The following is a 23832-nucleotide window of genomic DNA, read 5'->3' as shown; positions in this document are numbered from 1 at the left end:
ATTCTGTAGTGGTATTCTAACCGAAAACCGATAAGCCATAAATACAACTTTCTGTTTACTAACAAAGTCTATATTATATATCCATCCGAATGTTGTTAGAGTATTGTGTAAAAATTTAAAGAAAAGCGGTCAAGAACTTTCGGAGAATTTTGGTACCGATGTTTCCCCTTTGTGAAATGAATTATATATTTAAAAATATGTACACAAAACACAAGAGTACTCGAATACAACGTTGTGTGAAAATTTCAAAGCTATCGGTGAAGAACTCTCGGAGGTACGCAATTTGGTACAAACGAACATTTACGTCTTAATTTGTGTAGAATTGCTAATAACATGAAAATTCGAATATTCTAAAGACATTAGATTTGGTACACAAATGCAGTTCATTAACTTGATAATAAACTACTTCCTGGTGTGTAGAGATTCAACGGTATTATTGATGTGTACAATATATTCAATTAACAATAAAGTAAGAGTGCATCAAATTTTCGTATGATTAGTAATGAAAGATAACAAGCTGTTGCTTTATTCAAGATCTATTATTCTTCTTTTTCTTTTTTCGCGTATGAGCCACTATGGAATAGGTTTATTTTCAGTGTTTCTCCTTTCATTTCTTTAAAATTCCTCATTTCTTGATATTTGTTTCTTCTGTCCAAATGGCTTCAGTCTTCTTCTTCTGGTTCTTCTTCTTCTGGTTCTTCTTCTTCTGGTTCTTCTTCTTCTGGTTCTTCTTCTTCTGGTTCTTCTTCTTCTTCTGGTTCTTCTTCTTCTTCTGGTTCTTCTTCTTCTTCTGGTTCTTCTTCTTCTTCTGGTTCTTCTTCTTCTTCTGGTTCTTCTTCTTCTTCTGGTTCTTCTTCTTCTTCTGGTTCTTCTTCTTCTTCTGGTTCTTCTTCTTCTTCTGGTTCTTCTTCTTCTTCTTCTGGTTCTTCTTCTTCTTCTTCTTCTGGTTCTTCTTCTTCTTCTTCTTCTGGTTCTTCTTCTTCTTCTTCTTCTGGTTCTTCTTCTTCTTCTTCTTCTGGTTCTTCTTCTTCTTCTTCTTCTGGTTCTTCTTCTTCTTCTTCTTCTGGTTCTTCTTCTTCTGGTTCTTCTTCTTGAAGTTTTTCGTGGAAACCTTTGTAATCGTGCAATGTTCGTTCCGATTCATTGGCACCATTTCAACCCATTGCGGACGGATCCCGAGTTCACTCTTGTTTCGCGCGCGCCATACGTTGCGGACGGACCTGAAGACAGCTCGCGTTTTCTGCGCTCTGTCTGTAGATGCCATTGCTGTTAAAATATATAACTAGTTCGTCTATTCAGCTCTTTACACTAGTAATGAATGTATAAAATTGATTTTCTTCATGTAGTTTCTGCGCATTTAGCATAGTCGATTTTTTTGATATTTCAAATAGTTATTATTTTCGTCGTTAGGTTCCTCCTGCTTTTAAAGATACTCATATTACGTCCTATTACGCAAACGGAAGAAAATTGAATCTGAAATACTTTCCGAGGTGTCTGATGATTATTCGGGTGTTCCTACTAAGAATGAAGATCCGAATGACTGAGTGAATGAATGGTTTGATAGTTCTGATGACGATTCCAAGAAGCTAAGGTGGCAGCGTTTTTAAGTGATGCCAACAATCACGATGAAGATGATTCCGCTGTTGTGAATCATCCGTTTTGTCGTAATATTAATCCTTTAGAGGCGGCGCCGGAATCTCTCTCGGGCACTGGCTAAGCCAGACCACGAGCGAGACTAGAGTGTGGTCTCGAATGTATAAATGTACCGAAATACTGTAAGTCTTTTTGTCAGTCTGTTGGCATTCATCCTTTGAATGTGACGCTCGCTCTTTGTTGGAGGTGGCTGCTGTTCTTTTGATAATTATGTTCGTAACTGCTTCAATATGCGCATAAAGTTCACTATTATGTTGTTTTCTGTACTGTTTGCCGTTTAACAGACTCCAAAGTTTTCCTAATATTTTTCTGTCTGTGCTTTACAGTGCTTTCATCATCGTCTTCTTTGTTTAGTATTATGAATCAGTATTTGTTAATTAACTTTCTTATTTGATAATGAATATAGAATATAAATAAAAGTAGGGAAAACTTAATACTGAGGAGAATCTAATCGAACCAGGGACTTCGCGATTGAGACATGAATTGCGTGATTCAGAAAATTCATGTCCAAACACTGACTTAAAGTTGTATAAGCACGGAGAAAAATAAGAGGACTTGTCCGTATTTCCTTTTTAGACATTAAACATACTTTCTTGGACGCCCACATCCGCTACAGTACTACTGTTGCAGATAAGTGTCGTAATGTATTGAAAGCTTCAGTTACCTACCCAGTGACGGCACCATCATCGCAGGTGGTTGTCCAGTCACCGTGTGTCTGTGGCACCTGTGCTGATATTGTTGTTTCTTTCACAGGTAAGCACACTCGCGCTTTGTTGGCAGTGACAGTCAGGGTGCGGGGCGTAGCAGCTGGTACCAGCACATCAGGAGCACCTGTTTCCGGCCATGGTAGGACCCACGCCAGGGCACTGCCCCGTGGCTCTGCCCAACGGTTCGCAGGTACGTCTCTTCCGGACCGCCCTAAAACATCAAACTTGGTGAGTCAGTCCACATTTTTAGATATCAGAGTAACTGGTATTACACGCGAAGTCAAGATGTCAAGCTCTGTGCTTTGCGGCCAGACGTCAGTCAGATGAATGCAGTTTTAGTTGTTAAGTAGGTAGACATAAAATGCAGACACAGTACATCGGAAGCATTTCAAAAGAAGAAATTTGGTCATATAATGGAGGCTTCCGCGGCCGGACATTGGTTACATGGACGCAAGGTTGTCGTCCAAGGCAAATTTCTGTGTTTAAGTCGCCTCCTGATGCTGAAGACAGCCTCGAGGGCTATAAATGCTTCTTCAGTAGATTTTTCTAACTGAAACAGGCTCAGCAGACAGTTTGATTATGAAAAACTTTTAGATATAGAATCTGAACATAATTTTTCAGGTACCTTTTTCTACATGAATGTAAAAATTCGAGGCAGCAGGTACGTATTAACACTCCATATTTGCGTAATTTTTTTGTGTATCTTTTTTTAGGATTCGACGAGGTGTTGTTGCTACTTCGTATCTAATCGTGCAAGTGCTTAACGTACTGTGCTAGAAGATTAACCGGAATGCATCTAAATTTTCTACATACAGTGTGGTTATTATTAAACTATCGCTACTTGAGCCAGTGTAGACGGAAAACTATCGTGTGGGTACGCAACTGTATAGGAATGATGCTCAGACTATGCGCTGCCTGATTTGCTTTAATGTAACGGCGACTTGGAGTTGAAACACAATCATCAGTGTGCATTACAGTCTGGAGAATGTGAGCAGGACTTAATTCGTAAAGCTGTTTTATCAAAACAGCAATAGTGCCCCTACTCTCCGAATATCGACGCTTTAAAGAAAGACGGATATGTCCTCTTTCCGCTGTGGGTTTGAAGAACATGATTGGGAAGTTTGAATGAACTTGTGATTTAGGAATTGCTCCGCCACCAAGTGCTGAAGTTATGGTTGCTAATACTGCACGCAGAGTGCGATCTTCAAGCGGTGCACGAACTGTGACCCGACAGCTGGACATTTCATGGTACAGCGTTCGAAAAGTGCTGCGAACAACTGGGATATTGTATCTCTGGTGCGGTTCTAGGCTGTCGTGGCTGCAGACAGTCACATTGAGCATGGAAATTAACATATGTTACTCTCTCGTGTGGAAAAATGTTTGCTTCAATGGTTTTTTCGCTGATTCTATTCCGCATGTCCTTACAAATGTTTCAACAAAGGTTCAGTGTTCTGCGATCACTCGTTTTTCGTGGGGGCTCTCTCAGGTAGCGAAAGTTTAATTATAATCACTCTGTTTACGTAAGACAGAAAAATCCATTGTTCTACTGCCTATGATAGCGTGCCCTAATGTCTTCTAAACCAACGAAACCTCATCAGAATTTATTGATAGCTACAATCAGAGAGTGAAATTTGCCTGTGTAACGGTGAAAAATTTGATAAACACTAACGCATACGCATTTTTTGCACGATGGGAAGTACATGAGTACCAGGTAAGTCCATCATGTGTTTTCCGACCAGTGTTTTCCACGAATTTAATTCACGTCTTTTTTCCATGCCAGCTGCATGTCGAAATGTCGAGCATTAGGGCTATCCCATATCTGTACCGATAACTTCCGCCAGATTTACTACACCGAGCGAGGTGGCGCAGTGGTTAGCACACTGGACTCGCATTCGGGAGGACGACGGTTCAATCCCGTCTCCGGCCATCCTGATTTAGGTTTTCCGTGATTTCCCTAAATCGCTTGAGGCAAATGCCGGGATGGTTCCTTTGAAAGGGCACGGCCGATTTCCTTCCCCATCCTTCCCTCACCCGAGCTTGCGCTCCGTCTCTAATGACCTCGTTGTCGACGGGACGTTAAACCCTAATTTCCTCCTCCTCCTCCAGATTTACTACATCAATTTTCCATTGCAATGCTTGCCAAAATGTCTACACCTCTGTTCAGTAGCATATGGCGTAACCAAACGAAGCAATTTACTGTTGACATCGCATAATTATAATAAAACAATAGAAATACGAGGGTGCCTCAAAATATAAACCAAAATTTTTGTTTTACGTGTCTCCCTTAACGGAAAAATGGAAATGAGCGTACGGCATTGTGGTTCGGGAGTCCTCCATTCGGGGAAGTTGGGCCGCCGAGGGAAAGTACTTACTGTATTCGACGCCACATTGGGCGACTTGCGCGTCGGAGATGGGGATGAAATGATGATGAGGACAAAACACAACACCCAGCCCCTGAGCGGAGAAAATCACCTGCCCCAGCCGGGAATCGAACGCGGACCGCTTGGAAAGCGGCGCGATCTCTGCTCATTGTTGCTTTCGTTTCCAGTTATTGTCCTCAACAGCTAGAACGTTATCGTAACGTTTCAGTAGTCAGAATAGCGATTTCAGAGCAAGGGGTACCGTCATCCGTTGCGCAACGCATTTTAATCTCACAACAGAGGTCGTAAAACCGTCCAAAATTTTGAAAAGACTGGCGACACGCTTCGTGGACAACATCCTGAGAGACTAACGCGCACACACGGCACAAATCGTTTCCACGTGGACGAGTAACAGTTCAGAATGCAGGTCATCGACGTGGCCCGAGAATCAGCTTGACTGAAGAGAACATTTGCATTGTTAGTCACTTACTGAAGACGATCGCCGAATAACAGTTGCTGAAATTGCTACTGAGGTTGGCATAAACTGTAGTAGTGCTACGGTGGTCATTCGTTTCTCTGATAACCTTGGATTTCGGAAACTGTCCACAAGGTGGATGCCTCGTCTTCTCACCGCAGAGCATAAATTTCGTCGTCTCGAGGTGAGCAAACTATTACTGATACGCTACTAAACTAAATGGGAATATTCTTGCACCGGACTGAGACCTGCGATGAAACGTGGGTACACCATTGTACTCCGTAATTGGTAAAAAGCAGCGTGACATGGCGTAAAAAGGACGACTCTGCTTCCGTCAAAATCTCTTCGCGACGAAGGTTCTTGCAACAAAGTTCCTGTTATCGTTTTTCTCCACGAACGTCATACTGTGAACGCTGCCTACTGTTGCCAACTTTCAGACGGTACAAAACGTGCATATCGTGAAAAGAACAGCGCGTTTCCAGACCGGGCCGTGATCGTACCTCAAGACAACGCTCGACCACACACACACAGCTGCCAGAACTCGACAAAAAATTCAGTAATTGTTAAAACCTTTCGCAACAGAACACATTGAATCGTAGTCAGTCATGGACCGTAGGCAGGAACATGATATATACACGGAAATGATATTTGCTTTTAGTATTGTGGCTGCAAATTTCGCACTTCATTGTATACTCACTACTATAATGAATCAGAAATTTCGTTATGGAGTACATTTATTAGCACGCTATTGTGTATTCTTAGGGAAATTGGTAACTATTTCTTTGTCTAACAGATAATACTGTTCAATTTCCAAGTCCCTCGCGTCTCGGGAATACATAGAAAATAGCTAGGCAGATTTTGAACACCTTACTTAATTATTTGCTCAACAAAATGTCACACTGCAAATACAGTGTTCTGGAATTTGGACCATATAATTACCTTCAAATCTCTACCTCTTTTGGTGTTACTAAAATCTCCGTGTAACCTACGTCTGTTCCCGATTCGAACCGAACGACCTTGCAACCAGCACGAAGCAAGGTCATGATTATTTCCGTAACAATGTATGTCACGAAATTTTACTTGTAAACTTCAGCAGGAGTATAAAACAAATGTTCACACAAGTTGACAGTAGTAGAAAGAAACTCTCACTGTTCGTGGACGCCTAAGCTACTAGGCTATCTGTCTACAATATAACTGCTCGCTTAAAATGCCAGCGTTGCAGAGACGACCACTGATTGCTGTTCTTTGTTTTTATTAGGCTAGCTAGGTCACAGGAGAGACGTGACCGTGTAAGCGCAAACTTCTTAGCTGTTTACACAACCGTGAGCTGCTGACAAGCAGTCTGTGCTACACAGGAAGAGAACGGAACACGATTCCGAAGCAGCACAACACAGATACAAGCATGGCTCTTCCGGACCAATTCGTGGTGTAATAGTATTACTATATACTTTCAGAACCGTACCGAGAGGGTGCTGCACCGCGGTTGTACTACCAAAGCTGCGTCAACGTTTATAGATAGTAAATTGTTACTAATAGGATACAGATATATTTTCTTACCAATTTGCATACCTCTAGTAACGAGGGTGGTAGTGGCCACGAAAATTGATGGGAATAGGAGAATTAAAGCCATGATGTTTGTTACGTACACCGCCTGACGAAGCACCTGGAAGCAAAGCAGGAAACGAAATGAAACTGTACAGGTTTAGATGGTTGTGGGTTGCATTACAGTGAATACAAAATTTAATCAAATGCACGAAAAACTTCGCAGTAGGAGTCCACTTACCAGTTTGACGTTGCATCCTCTCCGGTCAGGATACGTGCACTGATCAGGTTACGAAGTGTGTCATGCAGCCGTCGTATCCTCCCTTGTGGCAAGCTGGCCCACAGATTTTGTAAGTGGTCTTTGATATTATGGATACTAGCGAGCTGGTCACATACATGTCCTATTGGGGACAGATAAGAGGAATCTTGATTGCCACAGAAGTACCTCAGTATCACGCAAAGTAGAGATGTGTTCTATATGTGAACGACCGTTGTCCTGCTGAAAAATGGCAGCACATTGCTGTCTAATGACAAATAACACATGAAACCGCGGGATATCCGTGACGACATACAGTTGTGCCATAAGAGTTCCCTCAATCAATTCTAGACGCTTCCCGATGATGATGATGATGGTATGATAACACAAACAGCCAGTCCCTGGGCAGAGAAAATCCCAACCCGGTCGGGAATCGAACCCGGGACCCCGTGATCCAGGGGCAGCTACACTAGACTCTAGACTAAGAGCTGCGGACGCGCTTCCCCATACTTTGACGCCAGGAGTAATACCGCTGTGGCTCTCCGAAACGTTGGAGTAACGGGAGCTCTCCCATTGTCGGCGCCATACTCGCCGACGATTGTTATCACTGCAGAAACGCGATTAGTCACTGAATCCAATGCAAAGCCATTCATCATCAGTCCATACGGCACGAAACACAGCCTTTCGCCTTATGGTGTTACCGTCCCTTGCGTAGGCTGCAGTTATCACCCTAATCTGCCTGTTAATAGTCCACGACCAATGATGGGGGATGACACAGAACATTACAGGGAGTCCATTTGGCAGGGGCAGATAAGATGGCGGTATGATGCAGTTGGTGCACAATACGTGGTCGACTGGAACCTTGAAGATTATAGCTGTCCTCACATTCCCATGCAAGCCATCATCGGGCCACCGTCACACAATGCTCCAAAATTCTGAATATTGCACTATTCGACCAGCTGGCCCAATGGGTACCCGCAGTGAGACCCATTTCAAACTCTGTCAGTTGATGATAACGCTAACTCATACAAGTACGCGGCACCTCCGTGTCCTTCAGTGATCGTTCAACATCTGACCATGCTAACAACCCTTAATACCCTACTGGGCATGGCAACAACACGAAAGCACTGTTGTGGTCGTTCTACCTGTTAGAGAGAATTACAGCTCGAATCATGTATATACATACACGCCAGTGGTGGGGTACGTATACCTTAGACTGACATCCGACCATGAGTTCTGAGCGCTTCACTTTTTTTGTCAGGTAGTTTGTGTGTTCTTCAAACCTGTGAAGATGGTGATATTGTGGGGTACCGGAAACATTCTTTAGGTCAAACTTTCAGATGCAGATTGAATTGGAAAAGTCATTTGAGAGGGGTTTGGTAAGAGTGTGGGAAGGAGGAAGAAACGGAAAGCAGCGAGTAGCAGGCAGGTAGATTTGTGATTATTTAGGGAGGTGGTTGGCTGGAGCCTTCATTTGGAATAGATGATGTAAATCTGGTTGTTGTTGATCGACTGTTCAGAATGGTAATAAATGCAGTAACAAGTATTACAATTTTATGTCGAAACACTATATCAAACTTCAATAAGGCGGGTGGACGGCTAGTCGCCCAACGGAACTGTGTTCGACCGTCCAATTGGACCGCCGAAGAGCGGTTTGCAACTCCGGTAAGCGTGTACTGCAAACGACCAACTCTGCCGAACATGGTTGACGTCTCCCAGTGAAACGTGATTGATCGCATGTAGTCTGTAGAGTGGGAGAGTGAGTGGGAGAGTGAGTGGGAGAGTGAGTGGGAGAGTGAGTGGGAGAGTGAGTGGGAGAGTGAGTGGGAGAGTGAGTGGGAGAGTGAGTGGGAGAGTGAGTGGGAGAGTGAGTGGGAGAGTGAGTGGGAGAGTGAGTGGGAGAGTGAGTGGGAGAGTGAGTGGGAGAGTGAGTGGGAGAGTGAGTGGGAGAGTGAGTGGGAGAGTGAGTGGGAGAGTGAGTGTGTTAGTTTCATATCTAATTATTAACTATTTTCTATGGCGAAAAGCCTTGTAAATCAGAATAGACTGCTGTGACATACGCAAGACGATGTGTGTTTTAATTTTGCACTGCGACATGCAAAGAAAACTGTGGTAACAAGTTAGCAAGAAAAAGGAAGAAATACGTGATAAATTTTCGCAGGAAACAAATACAGGGTTGATAAAGTGAAACTAGCCCGGAACGTAACTTATATTATCTGCCCCGCGTGCGGAAGATGTAAATTGGGTTGCCTATCTTACGGTGCATGAAATACAAGATGCGGCCCGTAAATACAACTGACGCTATCTTCTGTCAAGCTTGAATATAACTCTTCCAGGATTCCCAAATACAAGCCACTGTTCACTGTCTCAAAGAATTTGGGCCACATAACGCGTGTGGCGGAAATTGAACACCAAACACCTATCTTCTCGTCGTGCAAGGGTACCTGGTGGACCGCATGTGAATTTTTTTGTCGACCAATACGGGTTGTTCTGGGAATTTAAGTACCCAGTGTAATGGTACTTCAATTACGTAACCATTACCGCACCTCACCTCAACGTCTCGATACCAGCAATATTCTACTGTGTTTCTGTATACTAGTTAACATATTTCTGAGACAACATTCAAATTTGATTTCATTAATGTAGAGGTACTTTGATACATCGATATGTTTATATTTCAATGGTATTATTCTTATGTGAATTCTTTCTTTTGTCACTATGATCTTTGACGTACTTGTAACTCTGATTTTTGGGTGCGTAAGCGATTATTAGAGAGTCTAGTCTTCGTCGTCATGTTGCAAAGACGCAGATTGTAGTCAGTTTATAAAATGTGAATTTTAGCAGCGAGGAAGATATTTCCGAGTATGTTTTATATTGTGAAGTGATGTTTTGTGTGTTACGTGATATTGCAACAAAAGTTGTTGTTGTTGTGGTCTTCAGTCCTGAGACTGGTTTGATGCAGCTCTCCATGCTACTCTGTCCTGTGCAAGCTTCTTCATCTCCCAGTACCTACTGCAACCTACATCCTTCTGAATCTGCTTGTGTATTCATCTCTTGGTCTCCCTCTACGATTTTTACCCTCCACGCTGCCCTCCAATGCTAAATTTGTGATCCCTTGATGCCTCAAAACATGTCCTACCAACCGATCCCTTCTTCTAGTCAAGTTGTGCCACAAACTTCTCTTCTCCCCAATCCTATTCAATACCTCCTCATTCCTATTCAATACCTCCTCATTAGTTACGTGATCTACCCACCTTATCTTCAGCATTCTTCTGTAGCACCACATTTCGAAAGCTTAGTGTAACTTAAATTCGGAGTGCTGATTACTTTTTTTACATCACCATTGTGCTAACTTTCAAAGGTTTAATCTTCACGAATGGTTTGTGAAACTCATCTATAAAACTTTTGAATATCACAGAATAACACCTAGGCCTCTTTGCATCCGAGCTTGGAATCATCACTACCTAGATTTTTCGACGATTGAGCCATGAGTTCACAACGAGACCAGCGTGGGAAACAAAAAGATGAGTGCCTAGTTTATTCATTATTTCATGAAATGACTTTATTAACTGTGCTCTAATGACACCTGCCACATAATATAACTTTGTTGTTGCCCGAAAATGCAGTATTTAGCAGCGTGAGCAACACCACAATCATAATTAATTTTTGACCTTTGTTGTGGTAGGGTTGTTAGACCAGACAGGTAGAACGACGCCTCTTCACTGATGATGAGCCTTAGTGAGTCCAAGACACCATTGGCAACGTTTCTCAACAGCCATAAACAGAAATACAGTCTGTTCTACAGGTCAGGCTCCTTCAGTTCTTGCACAACACTTACCCGGTGCGGTTTTAACTCCAGTCCCTTTAAAACACGTCTGCAACTTCTCCCACTTGCGTGAACCTGTTGACTCAATCTCCTGGTTGGCTTATGAGGACTTCTTGTCATTATCTCCTGCACCTGCCTCATTAATTCAGGAGTGCAGACAGGTGGTGGTCTGTTCCTTGGAGCATTCTGAACCGATCCTGTACATCGCCATTATTTCAATCAGTTCCTGTATGGTGCTTTTTGCTGACACAGAACGTCGTGTAAATTTCTCCTGAAACAAATTCTTTGGTTTCACAAAAGATCCAGTGCTTCAACGATGGCAACACGCTCGGGTAACGAATACGGCATACTCGCACAACGAGGCCTTTTTCTCAGCTGGTATCTAAAAGTTTCACTGGCTACAGCTGCCTTACACAAAAACAAAGTTCCGCGCAGTGTCGGTACATAAGAGGAATTGGTTAGTTCGTGCGCGGCTATTTGGACCGCGTTTCTCGTTCTCCATTATTATTGACTTGCTGGAACATTATCGTTGCGACAGGCAGGTTTTACGTGCCGCACTCTGTATTCTCCGAGTCCGTCTCACTTTGCCCACATTGTACAAGTGAAAGTGTGACAAATGTACATTTAGGAGTGAGGCGAGGGAGGGGAAGTAGTGCTGTACTTCCGAGAAGATCTCACGTCCACAATATATAACTAGTAACGTGTGAACTACTCCAGGACTGTATGGTTCTAATCCTGCATTTCATCTGTTCAAAAGAAATAAATGTCCTTCGAATGAGATGTACTGCTTTGATAAGATTGTCGCTTACAGAAACATTTAGCTCACACGGATTCAGCTTACCTCATAGTTAAAGCTAGACTCGTCACGTGGTATCGTTTCGCCTGTATAGCAGTCGAGACATGAACAGCTGTAATGATACACTAGAACTCAACAAGTCAGCCTTCATGTAGTAGTCGAAACTTTACCACTTATCCTCCACAGGTGATGAAATTCCCAGAGTTGCTTCATCTGGTTAGTAGAGGATTGACCCAGTACTCACTCCGCTTCTTATGCGTGCCTTGCGTCATGACTTATTCATTTCGTATTACAGCTCGCAGTTCGTCTAATGAAGAAGCTTACTTGCCAGGTGACTGATTGACAGCTCACGAAAAGTCTGATATTCATCTACATTTATAGTCCGCAAGCCACCCAACGGTGTGTGGCGGAGGGCACTTTACGTGCCACTGTCATTACCTCCCTTTCCTGTTCCAGTCGCGTATGGTTCGCGGGAAGAACGACTGTCTGAAAGCCTCCGTGCGCGCTCTAATCTCTCTAATTTTACATTCGTGATCTCCTCGGGAGGTATAAGTAGGGGGAAGCAATATATTCGATACCTCATCCAGAAACGCACGCTCTCGAAACCTGGCGAGCAAGCTACACCGCGATGCAGAGCGCCTCTCTTGCAGAGTCTGCCACTTGAGTTTATTAAACATCTCCGTAACGCTATCACGGTTACCAAATAACCCTGTGACGAAACGCACCGCTCTTCTTTGGATCTTCTCTATCTCCTCCGTCAACCCGATCTGGTACGGATCCCACACTGATGGGCAATACTCAATTGTAGGTCGAACGAGTGTTTTGTAAGCCACCTCCTTTGTTGCTGGACTACATTTTCTAAGCACTCTCCCAATGAATCTCAACCTGGTACCCGCCTTACCAACAATTAATTGTATATGATCATTCCACTTCAAATCGTTCCGCACGCATACTCCCAGATATTTTACAGAAGTAACTGCTACCAGTGTTTGTTCCGCTATCATATAATCATACAATAAAGGATACTTCTTTCTGTGTATTCGCAATACATTACATTTGTGTATGTTAAGGGACAGTTGCCACTCCCTGCACCAAGTGCCTATCCGCTGCAGATCTTCCTGCATTTCGCTACAATTTTCTAATGCTGCAACTTCTCTGTATACTACAGCATCATCCGCGAAAAGCCGCATGGAACTTCCGACACTATCTACTAGGTCATATATATAAAATTACTCGCGGAATGTTGTCGTTACTGTAATATCGGCATATGCGCCATTGGCAAGCATCTGCAGACATGCAGGATATCGCTGGAAGAATTGACAGTATTCGGGGATATAGCAGGAACGCTCATTTGAACAAAAAACGTCATATGAACATGTCATGTTCCAAATGGTTTCTGAGATATGACGCATTTAATGCACATATATTATTGAGTTAATGGCGCGCACGTTTGTTATGCACCCAGCCTCTTTTGACGTTTTATTGTAGCCCCACCTAACTAGTAGCTTTCAATATTTTTGCTCGGGATGTCTTTCTGCCATTAAACTAGCCCGTTAAACGCGCGGTTGACCGTGGTGTGTTGAGTGAAATAGGACCATGGATTGTGTGTGTTCCAGAGACGAGCATCGGTTAACTGTCTTCGTATACGAGCTAGCTAAAATGCCACACATTTGCACTAATGAAAAATACGCGGGTGTGGTTTTTACGGCTTTTGCGGTGGTAGTGCTTCTGCTGTCGCCGAAGAATACCGTCGGCGCTTTAAGACATCCTTAGAATCGAATGTGTTAAAAAAATCAGTATTTTTCAACTGATATTAGTAAACATTACAACATTTGTTATCGAACTGTTGTATGTGTGTAAATCTGACAAGGTATTGAATAATACAGACAATAAATAACGATGTACATTAAATGTGTACTGTCTCGGGAACCATTCGAAATACGGTGTACTTGTGAGCCCATACCAAGCTTTTGCTTCAGATGATCGTGTCATACCACTGAATATTAACCATTCCGCCTGGGACACCCTGCACAATACAGAAAAAAAACAAAAACAGAACGCCTTGATCGACTAGAGATAAGACATTCATACTCGCAGAATATGTACATCAGTATGTTCTGCAGAAATGATTACCATTTGAGCACACGGGTTAAAGGCAAAGATCGGTATCGAGGCGCAACACCACCTACTGGTGAAATGTGCCTGCGGCTCTCTGTCTTTGTAAGCCGAAGCTAATGGATCAGCGCGACTTGAGCAGACGTGCAGGATGTCTCGCAGACTTATACGCGAACCCTGCCATGAAATCGGTGAATTTGAAAGAGGGCGCTACGGGAAATGTGACACTTCGCTGCCATTTATCTCGGTATGGGTTACGTGCGCGTCGTCCACTTCTCCGCCTACCGTTGTCGGATGTGCAAAAATATGCTGTGTGTCAATGGTGAATGTAACGACGTCACTAGGAATATATATATATACTGCAGATGTGTAGTAAATGATTATAATTCTCGACTCTGTTTTTGTGCTCTCTTAATATAGTAGACCAACGCCTACCCGTTTCCTTTACATGAAAACTTCGTCACCACATTGGAATCCATAAGTCCGATTGAGTTAGTGATTTTGTTTGCGGATCGTATGCCTCACTATTTTCCCCTATTGTGTTTTTAGTACGTTAGTTTCACGGAAATTACGGGCTACTCTATCTGATTCATTACCATTATAAGGCAAAAGGAATTTCCCTCTTTTTATTTCCTGGACCCACTACTCGTGTCATTTTTCTTTATTTAGTGTGCTATTCCCGTTCCGTCATTTTGTGTGGCATATTTTGCAACAGCGAACGGTAAATGGCGCCATTCAAAGAATTTATATAGGCTGTGACGGGCATTACAGGAAGTTGACGTTACCCGGTTGCTTTTGACGAGCTTCAGCGAAGGGGCCGCATTAGACTGCCAAACGGGTAGTCTGCTACAGGAGTCTAAATAATGTGGCCCCAGTTGACTGCTCGGCTAACCCCACCTACTGTCGCTATTTGCTGTTGGACAGTTGGACGCGACAGAATGATTTGATATCCTCACTTCCAGTGTGAATCCTCCTCCAGCACGTTCCACTGCACTGCAAGTGGCGAATCAGGCATTAAACGCGGCGTGCTTACATCCGATAGTGAACAATGTGTTTCGAAAGCGCTTGTAATCAAAGAACATAGTGCAGCAGATAATCAGGTTTCCGCGCCGTGGTTCACGGTTGAACTTCTTGCAGCAGCCTGCGGCCAGACTGGGAAGAGACGCTAAACTGTAGCTGGCTGGTTCTTCTTAATGCGGCGCTGCTAAAAAAGTAAAGCAGCCATCAGCCTGAACCGCGGGATGTTCAGACAATGAGCTCGTGGTGGGGAAGACAGGATCTCGAGTACCTCTTCGGATCACTCAAATTTAGGTTATCTGTAGTCTCTTCTAAAGCTCTTGGTTCATTTAGAGAAGATGCCATCAAATTTCTTTTCCACCTTGTGTCCGTGTAGAAACCTAATTTGTGCTCAGTCTCTAATCATCTCGATGTCCATATAGCCTTCCGTCCAATTGTCAGCTGGAAGGCTGGAACATGAGAATTAGCTCACACGGTACACGTGGATAAACCTGTCGGTCCCCCCCCTCTTCTCCCCCACCCCCTTCCCCTCCCTCCCTCCCTCGCCTTCCCCCTCGCACCACCCACGCACCGTGTTATCACTTTGAATATAGGAGAGAATTCGTGACACTCATCTGGAATCAAACATCAGTCCTTGCAATTAACTATCTCAGCATTATTCGGCTTACTTACGTTTTCAGCTGCTGGTGGTGGTGGTGGTGGTGGTGGTGGTGGTGGTGGTGGTGCAGTGGGCAGCTCCTCCTCCAAAGTCTAACCCTACTCATCGATTGAATCCCTAGAGATGATATAGTTGTTGTAGAAGGCGCAATCAAAACGTTTCCGCTAGAGGGCGTTGCTGCAGCGTATATGAGCCCATAGCGACTCCGATGAGGATGCATAAGCACCGATAACTAGGCTAGGGATTAGTCTGGCTTTTGTGTCTTTCTGACGTGCGTACAATAATTGGGGGAACGTGAGCTATGGCGACGTTATTACTAAATGTTACAAACCTGTCGAACGTGATGTCACACTCTTCTTGGCTTCCAAAGGACAAATACAGGTAGACATCCATCGGGAAATGACGAATATGTATGGGGCAACATGTCCGTCAAAAACCACCGTTGTGGAATGGTGCGCCAGGTTCTGTACTGGTCGCCATTCGACACAAGATGCTCGTCGATCTGGGACACCAGACTCACAGATCACGCCATCACAAGTGGAAGACACTCGAGCATCTGTCCTATTCTCCTGATGTCCTCCCTGCGATTACAGCGCGTTCGGTCCCTTTGAAGGGTCGACGACTTTCGTCGGATCAGGGTGTGCAAAATGCAGTTACGGACTTCTTCACGTAGCAGGACACAGCGTTTTACCAAATAGGTGTCGTCAACTCGATACGTCGCTGGTAATATTGCCTCAATGCTGCCGGCGATTTTCCTCATTCTGGATTGTACGGCCTTCCAACGGAAACTTACTGATCGCCACCTGACAGTTGTTGTTACTGTCGTCTTCAGTCCGAAGAATACACCTCTCGACGCTAATCTATCCTGTATAAGTCTCTTAGTTCTTCAATGATGACTGCAACCTACAGCCATTTAAAATTTTTATCCCACACACTATCATCCATTACCAAACTGACTATTCTTTGAGATCTCATGATGTGTCCTATCACCTGATCCCTTCCTTTAGTCTAGTTGTGCCTGAATTTCTTTCTTCCCCAGTTCGATTCTGTACCTCATTATTTTTTCTGTCTACCTTCCTCCTGCAGCACTATATTTCAAAAGCTGTTGTTATATTCTTTCCTCAACTACTCGACTTCCATGTTTCTTTACCATATACTATCCATTCCGTTCTACGGATCTTCCACGCCCTTTGCCGTCTTCAACAGAATTAGTGTCACTGGCAAACGTAAAAGTGTTGATCTCTCCCTGAACATCAATTCCGTTTCCAAATGTCTCCGTGGTTGAGATCGTGGGATGCGGCAGGTAGCTGAAAAGGAAGGGAGGGAGGGGGGAGAGAGAGAGAGAGAGAGAGAGAGAGAGAGAGAGAGAGAGAGAGAGAGTTGTAGCCTATCCAAGATGTTCTTCAATCTCTACATGGAGCAAGCAGTAAAGCAAACTATAGGCTAACTCATATTTCCATTATTTAAAACTGGGTAATATATTCCTGTGGATTAAGCTGTTCCAGTTGCATTTGTAACGGTATATTGTTACATTGTTTGTCACGTAGAATTTCATTGTAGTTAATTGTATTATCTCCAAAAACCATGACATTGCAACTAATACTATGTCATTTATATACGCAGTCCAGTCACGTTAATGTGATCACCTGTCAAAAGCCAGAATAACCACCTTTTGCAGCACGGACTGTGAGACGTTCTGGAAGAGTATCAGGTTCTGGAAGGTACCGGTAGGGATGTGGGGGCATGTCGACTCCAGCGTTGTGGACAGCTGCGCTAGGTTTCTGGCTTGATCCATGGTGCGTACAAACCAGTGGACGTGGTCTCACAGATTCACGATTTGGTTCAAATCATTGGGAGTACTGTAAACTCATCCTGGTGCTCTTCGAATCAGGCACTGCACGATGCATTGTCCTGTTAGACATGGTCTCCAAGACTAGTCTTGGAGACCATGCTTCTGTTGATCCACTGTTCCTTCCAGAATGACGATATCTCACAGGAATGGCCTCTAAAACATTCTCTAGACCAAAACGCTCCTTCCCCTGGCCTGGATACTTCCGACGATTGTTGCAGGACGTTTGTTTTCAGACCTACCTTTCATGCTGGAAATGCCAACCAGCTATCTGTGCGATGAGGCATAAAATGTGATTAATCTGAAAAGCCCATATGTGTTTCTCTGCGTCTTATGTATCCTCAACTACTAGTGCTCCCACCAGTACATATTCATTCTCTCTCTCTCTCACTCTGTATGGGGGCAGGGCGAGGGGGGGGGGGTTATTGCACGCTGACATCGAACATAGGCAATGGTCACTCTAATGTGACTGGACCGTGTATATCTTCTTAAAGGAACTGCAACAACTCATGGTCAAGAGTGGAGCCAATTCACTTGCAAGTTGTGTGGTTGGCCGGATGGAATTTGGACTTAATTCCTCACATTGTCGAGCCCATTGCATAAATCACTGCACAATCTTGGTCTACACACACACATACTAGATAATTGAGACCTTACTTCTAGTACAATACAGATCAATCGAGAAAGAATTTGATTCTTTTCTAAAAAGTACATCGGCAAATGTTGGCGCAGTAAGTGATTATTTTATAGTTTGAAGTGTTACATCAAGTACACGCCCATGAAAACTGCCAGCGTGAACTTCAATTTTTATTTCTCGGTGAGGTATTTAGCGTTTCAGACAGCAAGAAATTGTGCTGGTGTGTACTAAGGCCTAAACTCGCAAACACTATTTGTTTAAAAGTGCCTTTCAGTTAGTTGCAAAGACGGAACATAACTCCATGAATTTTGAAGCAGGTAAAATAACGACAGAAAACGGAAAAAATTAAACCTTCACTTGGGCTTTGTTGTACGAACTTCTGCTACACTTTGTCACACAAATGATCCCAGTGCGTTTATAGTCAGTGCTAACAGTAACTTGATTTCCGTGTAATGTACATCTAGTTTTGTTTGTTCATGTTTATTCTGTTATTTAGACGTCTCCAGACAGGTATCGTGACTTGTGTATTGTGAACTGGTATATTACTTCGGCATCAAATTTGTGTAGGCCTAAGGATTTTGTTGTTTGTTTGAACAGACACATGTATTCTCGGAAGCAATGGAACGCGTTCTGCATCAGGATACACAAGCACCACTCCTCCATTCATACTCTCACAAATATTTAAAGCTATTAAACATTATCATTAATGCCCGGAACGATTTATGCATCACAAGAACCAAAGTTTATTTGTTTTTATGCAACTAAATTGCACTTATAAACGTGCAAACAGTATGGGCGTATTCACGCTGAAAGCGTACATTTATATTGTTTACGGTGTGACATGAAAACCTTTACTCTCGTTCTAGCACTTGAGCAATGTTTAGCAATATTTAATGCTGTGAACTACCTTCTGTAGAAAGCGCAATTAAAGGTCCCGTCCGGCCATCTTACAGGCATCGTTCGTTGGAACAGGAAACGACTAAGTCCTTCCACATCTATGCCCTATTTTAGCCGAATATTTTTCATATTTGCAACCTATTTTGAATTGAAAGAAAAGTGAGAAAAATGATTGCTGCCTCTTACTCAAACTCTAGATGACTTGGTAGTGTATGGGACGTTAATTGCTAATATTTCTCCCTTCCTTTCAACTTCAGCTGCATTGTCGATACTTCATGCCGTACACCCGTAGGAAGTAGTCATTCTTGCGCGATAGTAGCGTTTCTTCCATGGTTTTCCGTTTTCAGACCATATCGCGTGTTTACATTGTCTAGGTGATCCCGCCTACTTCATCGGATTCCCGTCAGCTTTCCTCTTTTTTTTTAAAAAAAAATTTCGTCTGTCTTCTTTCTATTTAAGGTATCTTTGTTCTTTCTTCCATGAAAAAGTCTGGAACTGCGTCCGGTTAGATGCCGAAATTAGCATCAAATCAATAACATGTACTATTCAGTGAGCCGTGAGGTTTGTTTTTTTAGCAAGTCTACGCTAGACATTTACCCGACTAGTGTTGAAGGTTCGTGTTCAGAGTTCGTACTTGTTCATAACACGATAAAAAAATATCTCTGCTCCTCCGCGCTGCCATTTAATACCCTTGTGCATAAAAAGGCGGCCGTGGCCCCTGTGCGCATAACTCATACTCTGAACACGGGCAGATTACACGGCCCGCGTCGCTGTACGCCGTCAGTGGGACACGATGTTGCATCCCGTTACCGGGACGCGGGCGCTTTACTGCGCTGTTGCGCATGCGCGGCCGGCGGGCCAATCGCGCGTGGCGGGAAATGGGCGTCTGTCTCAGCGGCGCGCCAGTTGACTGTCGGCAGTGACGGTGCGCGGATCGCAGGGAGCTTTACGGTCTCAAGTGGACGAGTGCACCGCGCGAGGTGGGTGTGCGCTCCGCGAGCGTGAGGATGTGCGAATGAGTGAATGACGTGATGAGATGAATCTGTCAGCGCCCGGCCAGCCCCTTCCCCACCGTTTCTCTGCTGTTACAACAGCCTCCTCTTAAAGTGTTTGTTTCTCTACGCTGTGCTTCGAAAGTGAAAGTTTTGTTTACTCGCTGGCTGGAATGAGAAGCTTCTGTCGTTATGCATTGGATTCACAACGCGTCCTCAAATGATTTTATGTGGAAACGAAAGTTTTTCCAGTTTGTTTGCTGTTTTTTGAGAAGTTGTTCCAACGGCGTTTTTTCCAAACCTGACGGTCTGTTTACACTTTTTTCGTGGGTAGCGCAAGCGTCTGTGTGACTACTCTGTGGGTTCTTCAGTTTTGGCTGTAGGAAAAATCTAGAATTTCTTGTGCCTTGATGATGTCGCAGTCATGTGACCTGTCCGCTTTTCGATATTAAGTTTTGCTCAGATATACTGGAAGCAGTGATTTGTGTTCGACATTTTCGCGCCTTCAGTTACACGAATCCATTCAGTAAAAGAAGTTTTGCTGAGGTCTACGTACTACAGTACATGTATTTTTTCAAATTAATAAGAAAGCTCCTTGAGTCGCTTCTGGGACTGGAACATACCAGCAAAATACTGTTTCACATTGGAAAGTGTTCAACATTCAATTAAGTTAGTTGAAATAATATGCAAAACTGATAAGACATCCAGGTGGTGTTGAAGGAAAGGGCGCGTACCGACTAACCATTATGGAAGGTATACAAGGAGTACATACGGTATTTACGTGTTATTTTAATCCTTTGAAAGGTTGCTCAGTTTTCCAGCTTTGAAGTTGACACCATAATGGAGACAATGCATGAACGTAACAACCGTATTTGAAGGTATCCTCACGAGGTAAGTCTGATCCAATCCAATCATGATACCGCCTAAAGCCTTCCCAAATGGTGCACGATTAAAGATTGCACTCGCAACGCTGTAACGGAGATTTGAAAGAACTTTAGCAGAGCTTACTTTTGTTGTATGATTTGTGGAATTACTCATTGCCGACATTCATAAAGACAGTATAGTTTGAAAGTACATTTTGTCACACCTCAGTTCCATGTAGCCAATTGTGGTGGAATAGCTTGAACATAACGAGGTTGCGTGGTTAAGGCACTACGCTTGCTTTTGGGAGGAGACGAAGTCCATCCTAGTCCACGGTTTTCCGAGGTTTTAATTTCTGTCGCCCAAACCTGTAACGATTAACTCTGTGAAGTCATTACGGGTTTCTTCCTCTATCATTTCTCCTACTGAGCGTCTATTCAGTCTTCAATGACCTTCCCATTGCCAACGACGTGTTATATCTGATATTTTTTCTCTCTCCAAAGCTTAAGCACAGAAAAGTGCGGGGTGTTTGTGTTAAAATGTCGATAGGCGGTAGTGCTACGAAGTCCAGCCTTGAGCTGAGACACTCGGAGGTAATGTGCGTTTCAAAATTGCTCTTAAAACCGTATCGTCTTGAGTGTTTGTACACGGATCGCTGTACGCGACAGCAAAGAAAAATTAGGTCGTTGTCTATAAGGTGTCCTATTTAAGGATTTGCTGGTCGCTATAAAGTCAGAAGCCGTAAGCCCACCAAAAAGTCCCTTTACTTGCGACAAAAATCGCGTGTTGCCGGATCTTTGTGTGTCATTGCTGCAGCTAGATTGACTATCTAGCCGGCAAGAGGGCGCCAGCTGAAAGCCGCACGGATGTTTTTTTATGTGCTTGCAGTTCCGTGCCTCTAAGGATTTAATGCCTGTGTCATGTGTGTGCTATTTGACGGAGAGAGCGCTGTCTGGCGTGACAGGGCAATATCTGCAGTTCCGGCTTCAGCATTCCACATTTGATTGGACTTCGCGGTCCATTGTCAGTGATAAATACTCACTTTTTTTGTGAAACTGTTTTAGATTGTTCTGCTTTCAGTCTATAAATATCAGTGATTAAGTGTAGTTTACGAATGAGCTCTTTCATAAAACAGCGAGGAACAGTGAACAGTCTTCTCCTCAAGGTTATAGGAAGTTCGCGATCTGCTCTTCTGCTTTGACCAGTGATGTCACTGTCACACATCGAGGTGACAGTCTGATCTTTAGCGTAGCCCGAGGAGTAGGCCCGGGTGGAATGTTGAAGTTCGTCAATCCAACAAATGAATCATTACAGTTTTTTACATAATTTCTCATCCCATTGTTACATTCACGTTCTCACTGAAAACTCTTGTTCTGCAGTTGTGGTCCGATATTTTCAATTTTTTAATAGGTTTGAAGCCATTACTAGCAAGAACGTCACCACCAAAAACCGTGTACCCGCAAGCGTCACGATACTTACATAAAATACGCCATATTTTATGACGTCATAGTCGCCATAGTAGTGATGTAGTGGTGACGAATAAATGCTCAAGCTGACCGATTCTATCATTTTTCACTATATCCGTTGTTGTGGGGCGAAAAAACCACTGAGTTAGTTAAAAGTAACGTTGTGCAAGCTCGTAATTGTCAAACAATGAAATACATCATCCCTTTCATTTATAAATGTTAGGTGTGTTCACACATCCAATGTAGTCAAGAATTCTAGTCATTCGTCATTTTTTCTGTAGTTTTTGTTTAAATTAAGACAGGCAAATGAGTGTCAGTGGTAGAAGGTAAGCAGTGGTAAGCAGTTTCCTCTGTTTAAATTCACTCGAAATGTGACATAGATTAGCGTGTCCATTGTTCACAATGGTTACGTTAGTCGGCGGTACGATGTCTGCACAGATGACCTTGTGCGTCGGTCACTGAAGAAAATTAGTTTTATTTTCCGTGTGGATCATTGTCGCAAGTCTTCTACTAGATGTCACGTCGGTGATTGGAGATTCGAAGAGTAGCTGTGTCTTTTCATTGACGGTAATCCGTGTGCAGGTTGAAACGTTGGTTTGTGTAGTTGCTAATCACGACGGCAAAAGAGGGTGGGTAGTCTCCTGGAGTAGCAACAAGCACATATCGGGATTGGGCTTCCACTTTTCCCCATAGATGGTGTTACATGCCCTCATCACGGGGTGGTTAGGAATTCAACTTAAGACAATGGCACTACGTTTGGCGAATAGTATCTTCGCCCGTTACCTCTATTCCCCGTTCCGACCACGTACTAACAGTTTATTTAGTTTTTTAATTCGGCGAGAACAGGTATCATTGTAGTCAAGCTACACTAAGTGAGCCAACGTTGATTACTGAACTGGAAACGGGAATATTTAAGCTGTATGGGAAGTAACTGGTGGTGGCCAATCTGTGTTGTGTTAGCAGCCAGAAGTAGTGTGTCATCCCATTATAATGAAAGAGCTTTATTATCTATGGAGAGCGCACCGTTTGACACAGAAGGAGATGTCACCGACAAGGGAAACTGTCCATCACATCTCCCTCAGATTTAGTGGTAAGATGGGCCAGTGGGCAGCCCATAGAAAACTGAACGCAGGAAAACTGAATACAGGAGGCGTAATAAACTGAAAAAGAAGCAAAACAGAAACGGTGAACGTTCCAAGCTGAACATGTGCAGTATCGAGCGAATTTATATAGCCACGCAACCGTGGTTATGTGGTCACGATGTTGAAGTGCGGAGGGGGGAGACCTGTGTTCTGATCTCTCTGGTGCCTTACTTTCTTTTTCCAGAAAATAATGAACTGTCCGTCCGGTCACCGACGTATTTGTTCGCTGTATTTAAAGTTGTGTCGTGGTGTAACGTCAGACTGCAGCAGCGTGGTGTAACGAAGGGACCTCAAGACGCACATACATCATCTTTGTTCTACAGAAGTATCACATGGTTATTACTACTGCGTTCCGTTTAGGCAGTTTTGACCCATGAATTCCTTTGTTCTAACATAGTTCACAGCCGTTAGTTTTCATTTCTGTGAGAGGTCTATGCGGCATCTCGCCTTCTTACACTATTCGTCACATTTACTTACGACGGTAATACGAGGTGTGGCTAGAAAAAAAACCGGACTAGTACTGGTGAAACAATAAACCGAATGCAATAAGGCTGAAAGTCGCGTGGCCTGTCACGTGCCTCTC

General features: G+C 43.5%; 2 protein-coding genes across 3 annotated transcripts in view; one reads left to right on the top strand and one right to left on the bottom strand.

The window, feature by feature from the left end:
- Positions 1–662: 662 nt before the first annotated feature.
- Positions 663–23832, bottom strand: part of LOC126195607 (uncharacterized) — a 36067-nt gene continuing 12897 nt past the window's right edge. Inside the window, exons 3-6 of the mRNA XM_049934231.1 lie at positions 15420–15485; positions 6753–6858; positions 2362–2571; positions 663–1111 (exon numbers count right to left, since the gene is read on the bottom strand). Coding sequence (XP_049790188.1) covers positions 663–1111; positions 2362–2571; positions 6753–6858; positions 15420–15485 — 831 coding nt within the window. The remainder of the gene's footprint in view (positions 1112–2361; positions 2572–6752; positions 6859–15419; positions 15486–23832) is intronic.
- The window catches only part of LOC126194732 (rhophilin-2), a 484380-nt gene continuing 480256 nt past the window's right edge, over positions 19709–23832 (top strand). Inside the window, exon 1 of one of the 2 annotated variants that reach the window (XM_049932984.1) lies at positions 19709–19768. The gene's annotated coding sequence lies outside the window, so the exon portion shown is untranslated. The remainder of the gene's footprint in view (positions 19769–23832) is intronic. The other variant, XM_049932987.1, reaches the window with a different exon arrangement.

The sequence above is a fragment of the Schistocerca nitens genome, chromosome 7 (assembly GCF_023898315.1).
Source record: "Schistocerca nitens isolate TAMUIC-IGC-003100 chromosome 7, iqSchNite1.1, whole genome shotgun sequence".
Classification (NCBI taxonomy): Eukaryota; Metazoa; Arthropoda; class Insecta; order Orthoptera; family Acrididae; genus Schistocerca; species Schistocerca nitens.
The sequence above is the reverse complement of the archived record's forward strand: the minus strand, read 5'-3'. Positions and strand labels throughout refer to the sequence as shown.